General features: G+C 42.1%; 1 protein-coding gene across 1 annotated transcript; it reads left to right on the plus strand.

The window, feature by feature from the left end:
- Positions 1–5096: 5096 nt before the first annotated feature.
- yipf5 (Yip1 domain family, member 5) lies at positions 5097–10493 on the plus strand. The gene is made up of 6 exons (XM_085470685.1): positions 5097–5226; positions 5997–6114; positions 6417–6589; positions 8066–8211; positions 8932–9113; positions 9333–10493. Exons 2-6 carry the CDS (start codon positions 6005–6007, stop codon positions 9493–9495), a joined length of 774 nt encoding a protein of 257 aa, XP_085326811.1. The 5' UTR covers positions 5097–5226; positions 5997–6004; the 3' UTR covers positions 9496–10493.
- The last annotated feature ends 450 nt before the right edge of the window (positions 10494–10943 follow it).

Raw genomic sequence — 10943 nt, forward strand, 5'->3', positions numbered from 1 at the left:
CACACTGGGTGCCACTCCTGTCAGCAACGCACACGAGTATTTAACGACTGAAGACTGAATATTTGTTGCCGGGTCTGATGAGTCTTGATTTGAGCTAATTTTAGGATCAGAATTTAGTGTAAACAGTATGAAAGCATGACTTCATACTGGCTTGTGTTAGCAGTTCCTGCTGGTGGTATAGTGGTGTGGCGGATACTTTTTTGCTCATTTTAGACCCCTTCACACCAACTAATTATTGTTTAAACACCAAAGCCTAAATGAGCATTGTTGCTGACAACATGCAGCAGTGTACCCATCTCCTGATGGCTGCTTCAAGCAGAATAACCATGCCACTTCACAAAGCTAAAAAACAGAAAAAAAGGAAATGATTTTAGCATGACAGTGAGTTTACTGTACTCTAATAACTTCCACTGTCAGCAGATCTCAGTCCAATAGAGCACCTTTGGGATGTGTTTCATTGTATCGTGGAGGCATGGCAAATGCTGGGATCTGAGCATTGTTTTTACCAGGGAGATAAAATGTGACAGATGGTACCAGATCAGTAGATTTCTTCCGCACAACCTTGGCTAGACAACAGTTTTGTTACAATATTGACCAAAAAAGGCTTTTCTGTATATTATTGCCTAAAGACAGAGGGGACTTGCTATGTCTGCCGTGAATAATGATAAATCTCTGGTTCATGCACTTCTGTAGCATTTTTATCATTCATCATTCTGTAAAGAAGAATGTAACTCTAGGCTAGGTAGGGAGCCAGGTGTAATTCAGCTGCCTTTCACACTGCACCAGTTAATTTATGTCAAAAAATCCACATATTTCCTATTATGATTGCCAGGAGTGTTTTTTGTGTCAGTGAAGCAGAAATAATCCAGTTTTAATAAGCCCTGGGTAAGAGATCAAGATAGTAGTAATGGAAGGAGACTGTTTAATAACAGTCATCTGAATTCATATCAGTTTTATTGTTCCTGTTGGCTTTTTCTGTTGTATTAATTCACTATACTGGTCTTGACCACTCTAAAGATAGAGAGCACTGGAATGTATAGGCACCAATAATGTGTTTTTCTTCTTACATTTCTACATTTGTGTGTTTCCATGTCCCACATGTCAAACCCATGTGCATCTGCAATGTTCACTCAGTTCCCATTTCCTCCCTTCTCTATTTCCTCTCGGCAGAGGTCATCAGCACATTACTTTCCATTATCTGCCGTCATCATCAAAGAGGATGGGTTCGCCGGAGTATTTCTATAGCGGTGCAGTCCTCCTGCATAAGCATACTGATTGATCTGTTTCTCAACAAAACCTGCTACCTTTGTTCTTACCATGAGCTCAGTGCTTGTCCTCTTAAATTATCTCACACTTCCTGTCTCTATTTGGTATCACTAGAGAATCATTTACTCAGGATATGAGTCAGAACCTAATAGGGTTACATACCAGATGTAAGTACAATAAGCAACACTTGAATTCATAAGAAGTAAAATTCGTTGTTTGTGAGACTTTGTTAAGCAAAGCTATACAAGGAATTTATCATTTTACATTATAAAAATGTGTTCCTGCTCTATTTCTGTGCACACTTCTAATTCTTTCCTGCAGCTCATCTTCCATTTTGTATGGGTCACACTATGGAAACACAATTCATCAGCTTGTTCCCATGATATTTGCACCATCATGTTTCAGTGTATATATATATATATATATATATATATATATATAGTCAGGACGCCAGGTCAGGGGGGCGATATCATCACCCCCACCCGAGATTGGGTACATAGCCCCAAGTGCGATAGGAGAAGGACCGTTGAGTGCGAGAGGAACTGACCTGAAAAATAGGATCATGGCCAAGCTTGAAACCTGGATCCCCCGTAGCCGGTTACCAAGATTACGTGAAGTACCCTCAGAAGGTCTGCTAGATGATGTTAATGCAGCACTACGGGCAATACCTACAACCACGATTACCGACACTAACAAGCTGATCTACAATACGGCAGCAGTGATCAGTGAGATGCTTGGCTACAAGTTGAACAGCGACAAGGGTAAGTACCCTCCATGGAGAAGGAGGCTAGAGGGCAAGATCAAAGTAGCACGGAGGGAGGTTAGCCAACTAACGGAGTTGCAGCAAGGTGCGACAAATAAGGTGCCTAAGAAATACAGCAAGCTGTCCATACCTGAGGCCTTGGAAACTGCCAAGCAAAGACTCACAGCCTTGGCCAGCCGCTTGAGGAGGTACACCAGAGAGATAGAAGGCAGGAGAATAAACCAGCTGTTCTCCACAGAACCAGCAAAGGTGTACTCTCAGTGGCAAGGGAACAATAAGAGAACAGCACCACCAAGGCTGGAGACGGAGCAATACTGGAAGAGCATATGGGAGAAGGACACAACCCATAACGGCAATGCTCAGTGGCTAGTGGATCTGAGGGCAGACCACAGCGACCTCCCTGAACAGGGTCCAGTAACCATCACAGTGGCAGATATCCAAGAAAGGGTCTCCAGTATGAAGAGTTGGACAGCACCAGGGCCCGACATGGTTCACGCCTACTGGCTGAAGAAGCTGACTGCACTCCACGAGCGTCTGGCAGCACAAATGAACCAGCTGCTAGTTAACGAGAGACACCCGGAATGGCTAACTGAAGGCCGGACGGTCCTGATCCCCAAGGACCCCAAGAAGGGACCGGTCCCCTCCAACTACCGACCAATAACCTGCCTCAGTACTACATGGAAGCTCCTGTCAGGCATCATATCGGTTAAGATGAACAGGCACATGGGTCAATACATGAGCAGGACACAGAAAGGAATTGGCAAGAATACCAGAGGCGCAAAACACCAGCTACTGGTAGACAGAACAGTCAGCCGAGACTGCAAGACCAGACTGACCAACCTGTGCACTGCCTGGATTGATTACAAGAAGGTCTATGACTCAATGCCCCACAGCTGGATACTGGAATGCTTAGAATTGTACAAGATCAATGGGACCCTAAGAGCCTTCATCAGGAACTCAATGGGGATGTGGCGTACAACACTAGAGGCCAACTCCAAGCCCATAGCACAAGTCACCATCAAGTGAGGAATCTACCAAGGAGATGCTCTGTCCCCACTGCTGTTCTGCATAGGCCTGAACCCCCTCAGTGAAATCATTAACAAGACTGGCTACGGATACCGACTACGGAACGGAGCAGTTGTCAGCCACCTCCTGTACATGGATGACATCAAGCTGTATGCCAAGAGTGAACGAGACATCGATTCACTGATCCAAACTACCAGGCTATACAGCAATGACATTGGAATGTCGTTCGGACTGGAGAAGTGTAGTCGGATGGTAACAAAGAGAGGGAAGGTAGTCAGAACTGAGGGGATTGAACTACCAGAAGGCAACATTGCAGACATAGAGGACAGATACAAGTACCTGGGGATCCCGCAGGCGAATGGGAACCACGTAGAGGCCGCTAGAAAAGCTGCAACCACCAAGTACCTGCAGAGGGTCAGGCAAGTCCTGAGGAGTCAGCTGAATGGTAAGAACAAGATCCGGGCCATCAACACGTACGCCCTGCCCGTGATCAGGTACCCTGCTGGGGTAATAGGCTGGCCAAAGGAGGAGATAGAAGCCACTGACATAAAGACAAGAAAGCTCCTTACCATGCATGGAGGGTTTCACCCCAAGTCCAGCACCCTGAGGCTGTACGCTAAGCGGAAGGAAGGGGGCCGGGGACTGGTGAGTGTCAGCACCACAGTCCAGGATGAGACAACGAACATCCAAGAATACATTGGGAAGATGGCCCCAACTGACCGAGTGTTCAGTGAATACCTCAGGCAGCAGAAACCCAAGAAAGAGGAGGGATACGAGGAACCATCATGGAAGGACAGGCCCCTGCACGGTATGTACCACCGGCAGATAGAGGAGGTGGCTGATATCCAGAAATCCTACCAGTGGCTGGACAAAGCTGGACTGAAAGACAGCACAGAGGCACTAATCATGGCAGCACAAGAACAAGCTCTGAATACAAGATCCATAGAGGCTGGGGTCTATCACACCAGGCAAGACCCCAGGTGCAGGCTGTGTAAAGATGCCCCAGAGACAATTCAGCACATAACAGCAGGGTGCAAGATGCTAGCAGGCAAGGCATACATGGAACGCCATAACCAAGTGGCCGGCATAGTGTACAGGAACATCTGTGCCAAGTATAACCTGGAAGTCCCGAGGTCAAAATGGGAGATGCCCCCAAGGGTGGTGGAGAATGACCGAGCTAAGATCCTGTGGGACTTCCAGATACAGACGGACAAAATGGTGGTGGCTAACCAACCGGACATAGTGGTGGTAGACAAACAGAAGAAGACGGCCGTAGTGATCGATGTAGCGGTTCCGAATGACAGCAATATCAGGAAGAAGGAACACGAGAAGCTGGAGAAATACCAAGGGCTCAGAGAAGAGCTCGAGAGGATGTGGAGGGTGAAGGTAACGGTGGTCCCCGTGGTAATCGGAGCACTGGGTGCGGTGACTCCCAAGCTAGGCGAGTGGCTCCAGCAGATCCCGGGAATAACATCGGAGATCTCTGTCCAGAAGAGCGCAGTCCTGGGAACAGCTAAGATACTGCGCAGGACCCTCAAGCTCCCAGGCCTCTGGTAGAGGACCCGAGCTTGAAGGATAAACCGCCCGCAGGGGCGTGCTGGGTGTGTGTGTATATTATTTAAAAATAAATTGATAATGATAATAATAATTTACTAAGAGGGAAAATTGCATGATTTTATGTTGTTTGACATTTCAAACTGACTGAATTTATCAGATAGCCACTACTACACACTTGATCTTTGGATATGGTGCATATGTAAATGCTCATATCAATACAGCAACAAAATCATTGTGTATAAGCCTCTTTAATCCCTGAGAAAAAAGTCACCGCAGCCCAGAAAACACAGAAACTAACAGTAATTGCCTTTATTTGCGAGGTGTGTAAACCGAGAAGTGACTGAAGTGTATACAAAGTCAAAATATGTATTCCTTGGTCTTCTGTTTTGTTTGTTTTTTTTTTTCTTCCTTTTGGTAGCAAGTGATTTTTATGGACGTGTAGTACCATCAATCGCCGGCAGGATGCGCCAGATATTCTGCGAGCAGGAATTTGTCAGTGGTCCCAACAATTTCCTGTTAGCGACGGCTGGTCCCGGAAGATTTACCTTTCTCCTGACACGTAGCAGCCGCAGCGAAGTTGGCAGGGCTCTGGGCAGAGTTATCACACAGCACAGGTAAGAGTTTGCATGACCGTGGTGTTTCATAGCGTGAGAATAGTGATTAAGTTTGAAATGTTGGATTGAGTAGTAAGCCGTCGCTGATATTTTGTGTAAGTTAGGTCTGTGTCGGCTATTATGGCTAGCATTAGCTAGCCAATTAGCTGCAGAGTTAACGGTACGTTAGCCTCCCAAAGATTAGTAGCTCAGTGTGTACCGAAAGCACCAGTTATTCATCTACGTGTCCGTGGTCGTAGCTGTTGAACCATTTTATAGATGGAACAGTTACTAACAATAAGCCAAGAAAATGCTTGAAGCATACAGCTTACGGAATTGGTTTGTTTTGTTAGCCGCTTTAGCACTGATGCGTTTAGGGACCCAACTAGCGTTAATTGTTGTGAGGCTTATTGTTATATCTTATTGTTAACAAACAAATGGAAGGTAAAAATTTTGTTTTTTGTTTTTTTTTTTTAAATATGACTACTACTGTCACGTGGCGTTGTTTGTGCATTTAGGCTTGAAATTTGGTCGCTGCGCATTTGTGTACGATGACGTGTTTAAAGGTGTCAGGTAATTAACACAAAAAGATTAAACGCAACTAAATGCAAAGGTTGACATTTCGGATAACAACACTGAGTATTTCTAATTGATATTGATAGCTTACGAAGGAAGCTGGCATTGTTAAGCGAGTCTATGCTGTGCAGTGTAAGAGTGTTTTATCTGTATATAGAGCAGACGCATTAAAATAACTTTTCACGCTGATCGACTGTGTTTTCTTTTACTTTCAGAGTAAGAGATGTCGGGTTTTGACAACTTTAACACAGACTTTTACCAGTCCAGCTACAGTGTAGATGACCAAAGCCAAGCCGGCTATGGCTACAGCAACACTGACAACCCCTACAATAAGTAAGTGTATGAAGCCATTTTTAATTGATAATTTCTCAACTGCTGGTACACTATTACTGGGCCATTTCAGGTGCTCAAAACTAATCTCCAGATCTTTTGGAAACTTGTGTATTTGACATGTAGTGCCATGTAAAAGTATTTTTCGCCTTCCTGATTTCCTAGTTTTTGCATATTTGTCACACAAATCATCAAACACATTTTAATATTAGACAAAGATTACCTGAGTAAATACAAAAGAGACGTTTCTAAAGCTTTTTTTTTTTAATTAAGTTTCCAGTTACTTATTATTGTGTATTTCCCAGGCCATATGGTCAATATGATTACTCCCAGCCCATGGGCTACTCATCCCCAGGAGTAATGCAGCCCCAGCAACCATACACCGGACAAATCTTCCAGCCCACACAGACCTACACACCATCAGCATCACAGTCCATGTACAGTAACAGTTTTGATGACGAGCCACCGCTGCTAGAAGGTATGTCAAGCACCAAGACTACATGCCGATGTGTTATGTCTGTCTGTCTGTCTGTCTGTCTATCAGCAAGATTGAGCAAAAATATTTCATTCCAGTCTCAATACTATAGAAAACCAGAGCAAAAGAGTAATCCATTAAATTATCTCGATTGCATTCTGTGAAATGTATCTCAATAGTTCTTCCAGTTATTCTTTCTTTTTAAGCAAGAAAGCTGACTAGTATGGTTGTTATCATTTGCTGAGAAAAATCATTTTACTTCTTGTTTCATAATACTATAAATTGAATGGCTTTGTTGAATTAAATCAGCTACTGCAAGTACTGTTTGTCAGTCTTTGATATGATTTCAAGGCAGTGTAGGAGGAGCTCCAGTTGAAGTCCCAACATGCAAAAGTTTAGCATTGTTGAAATCAGCCTTCAGTATCATCTCTGATATTCAGCAGAGAAACTGTCTCTCAAAGCATGAAATTAGAGTTTCACTCGCCTGTTGCAGTTGCTTCCAGACTCAGAGAATTTCATGACTACAAAACGATTTGATAGAATAAAAGCATTGATGGATCAAATGATGGAGTTCGGCCAAGTGTCTGCGTAACTGGCAGGCTTGATTTTTCTGACTGTTCTTGGCAGACCTATTGTTTTATTTTGCGTCTACTTACATGCTTGAGAAAGACTGCAGACATTTATTTATTTATTTTTAAGTGTTTCTGACTGTAGTGTTTGTAGATATTTGGTTCCAGTATTGTCTGTAGTCTTACAGTACCTTATCCCCAAAACAAGTATAAGTATATAAATCTGTACTCTGGGAAATCAGCACATTGTGTTTGACCGGTGTCAGTTGAAATTTTTGGTGTTAGTTTATCAAAATCCGGGTTAAAGACCTGAACTTGCATCTCTGCATTCAGAAATATACTTCCGTTATCTGTCATTTGACAATGATGATAATTTGTTTATGTGTAGCTGCTCCACAAACGCACAATATGTGCACTTGCCCACCCAGATGCATTTATATTGCAGTGTTGCTTATATGTGGAGATGCTTACACAAAACTATAAAAAGGCAGATTCAGTCTAATACAATTTACTCTGATGACTGATGATTACTCTGACCACCATCGATCCTGAACGTCGACTATTGGCACTACTTGACTTGACTTTGTCCTGCAGTTAAAACTGGATTCATCATATCTTCTCTGTACTCTTCTGTAATATGATCAGAATTCAGGGTAGAAAAAAAATAATACTGAACTGGTAATGTTTCATTGTGAGTTTCGTTTTAAGACTGAGCCATTATTTAGTTGGAAAATCTACAATTACGATTCAGATTTCAGGTGTGAAGACACACCTGAAAGCATTTCATCGAAGAAATCCCCGGTTGAGTATTTGTGGAGGACAGATGTGTTTGGAACCAATAGGGCCTGGTGTTTTTATAGAAAATAGTATAGTATAAATATCTGAAATGTCTCATCTCTTCTTCTCTTAGAATTAGGAATCAATTTTGACCACATCTGGCAGAAGACTCTGACGGTTCTCCATCCAATGAAAGTAGCAGATGGCAGCATCATGAACGAGACAGACTTGGCCGGGCCTATGGTGTTCTGTTTGGCCTTTGGAGCAACACTTCTTCTGGTAAATCATTTGGTTGATTTTTAGGTGAAAAATAAAAAGAAGATAAACTGGTAAAGACGAGTAATAGTACTTAAAAATAAGAAAATATTGGCTACTACATTAATAAAAGTGCCAAGTCTTAATTATAATTTGGGTAGATTGGTATCGATGTGTCAGAGGCTGTGTAGTCTTTTACATTACAAACTGTTAGCACTATCAGTAATGAAATTATCAGTAAAGTAAGTGTTCTGGTTTTGTTCAGTTGAACGTGCTCAAGTTATGAGAAAACTATGAATCTTTGTTTACCATGCACCATCTTTTTTTATGAGACTTATGCACAAGGCCTTCATCATGAGCTTCTGCTTCATTAGACTGTACCAAATTCATAGCTTTGATATCCACAGTAATTTTGTTTTTGTTTTACTTTTTTTAGTTTGAGTCTCATTATAATCTTGTGATCACAATCTCCTAGTGTGATCATTGAGTTAGATCTCAGTGTAAATGGCTGCTTCCAATCAAATCTGAGTCATGCAAATGGCTTTTTATTTATCAGCTATAGTTGAAACGGCACACAACTGCTGTGTAGTCAAATTATTTTTGTGTGTTCTGGCAATTAAATTACTGTTAAAAAACAAAAGCACAGAGCATATAACTGTACAAACTCAATGTGTGAACTGTTGGTGGGTGTAGTCCATATCTAATTGTGTGGATCTTTTTTTTCCCCCTCCTCTCTGTTTACAGTCAGGTAAAATCCAGTTTGGTTATGTGTATGGCATCAGTGCAATTGGCTGCCTTGGCATGTACTGCCTACTCAACCTCATGAGTATGACAGGCGTGTCGTTTGGCTGCGTGGCCAGCGTGCTGGGATACTGCCTCCTCCCCATGATCATTCTCTCAAGTTTTGGAGTTCTCTTCTCTTTACAGTGAGTATACAGGAAAACAAAAAGGTTTATGATTGTTAATGTAGCCTGCAAATCTGGCAAAAGGACTTTTAAAAAGATATAGTATTTATTTACTAGATTAATATACAATCTACTAGTTTAAAATAAAGAGTTTTGTCGTATTATTGTAGTACAGCCCGTAAATAACATCAGTTATTAGTAGTAAGTCTAACTTTCTGCTTATTTTTGTGTCCTCTCTAGAGGCATGATGGGAATTATACTAACAGCAACAATTATTAGCTGGTGCAGTTTCTCAGCCTCGAAGATCTTCATCTCAGCGTTGGCCATGGATGGGCAGCAGCTGTTGGTTGCTTACCCATGCGCTCTGCTTTATGGGGTTTTCGCACTCATCTCCGTCTTCTAAAAACCGCAATTCATCAACAGTTTCAAATAACTGTTCCCCAGTTTCTGTAATGTCGGCCTAATTGGCGTAAGTGTAATTAGTGAAATTATTGGCTAATAATGCTGTTACTACAGAAATGTGGGCGCTCCTGCCTAAATTGGTACCAGGATTTTTTTTCTGTCTTCTTTTATTGGCCTCCACCTTTCCCCACATTACAACTTGACCATTCGCAAGCTGGACTATATGGTGTCACACATGACTCCTCGTCGCCTTCCTCCCCTGATATGCGTCTTACAGGAGAAGACTGTCAACAAGCGTGCTGGGAGGGGGGATTTTCTGTGGACCGAGTTGAGCCTTAAATGGTCTTATACAGTCCTGTGATTTTTAAGGACATTAAGGGAACAAAGTGTTTTGGACACAGGTGGGAAAAAAACTGCAGTTTTCAAGAATAAAAATGAACCCTGCAACCTAATCTGAATTCAGCTAAAATCCCATTTGTCCTGATTTTTGTAAAAGCTTTTATGAGCGTTTTCTGCCTCCCATATATTTAGCAACAACAAGACTAAGGGAAACACCCACTTTCATTCTGCACAGGACTACATTAACAGCGAAGGGGTCGTCTCCTCCGCAACATCGCATTTTCTTCGCAACCGAAGAACCACAAACTTTATCAAGTGTGTCAGTTTTTGAACAGAAAGACAGCTGCTCTGCTACATCTAATGTATTTTATTATATTCTTTGGAGATTCCTTTGAGTTCTGATGCCTTTTCAGGAAGACAACAACAGTTTGCACAAAAACACTGCTCCCAAACCAAACCAGTTTGATCAAATGCTCAGAATTAATATTGGTAGAGATGCTGTATGTCTAGGTACAGAAGTGTCTCTATAGGTTTTCGTTCTTGTATGTATCCCTTTTCATCTCTTAAATCTTTATTTTTAGAGACGACTCACTTAATGCTTTGATGTGTCATCTGTTGTTCATGTCTTCTTATGCACATTAAAGTTGTTTTTGAAGGTTACCTGCTGTGTGGGTAAATGTTTCGGTGGTCACCCTAAGAAATTCTACGACCTCTATGAAGACTTAAAAAAACATTTTATTTGGGCCACGGACCCACTGTTGTTTGTTGGCTGGCAGAGAAAGAAACATTCAACATTCTCCTACAGTGCTAAAGCTTGGCCAAGTGAGGGCACTGTCAGCCTACAACTACAGACCCTCAGCTTCAGGTGTAGCCCATCTGCTATGTGGTGTGTGGAGGACATTAGAAAGATTACACTGAAATCCAATTTGTTCTGAAACAATGCCACATGTCTGCAAATGCAAGAACCTGCAGCTTCCTATTGAAATAATGGGTTCAAACCTGTTCTTTTCTTCACTCTTTTAGCTTTTATTTGTTTTATACACACGCATACAAAGAGCATCCTTAAATGGATAATAACCCACTTTAGATAGATGAATAATTCAACAATTT

The sequence above is a fragment of the Copadichromis virginalis genome, linkage group LG10 (assembly GCF_057382275.1).
Source record: "Copadichromis virginalis isolate Kocher_CV1m ecotype Utaka linkage group LG10, C_Virginalis_male_GT1.1, whole genome shotgun sequence".
In the NCBI taxonomy this organism is placed as follows: domain Eukaryota; kingdom Metazoa; phylum Chordata; class Actinopteri; order Cichliformes; family Cichlidae; genus Copadichromis; species Copadichromis virginalis.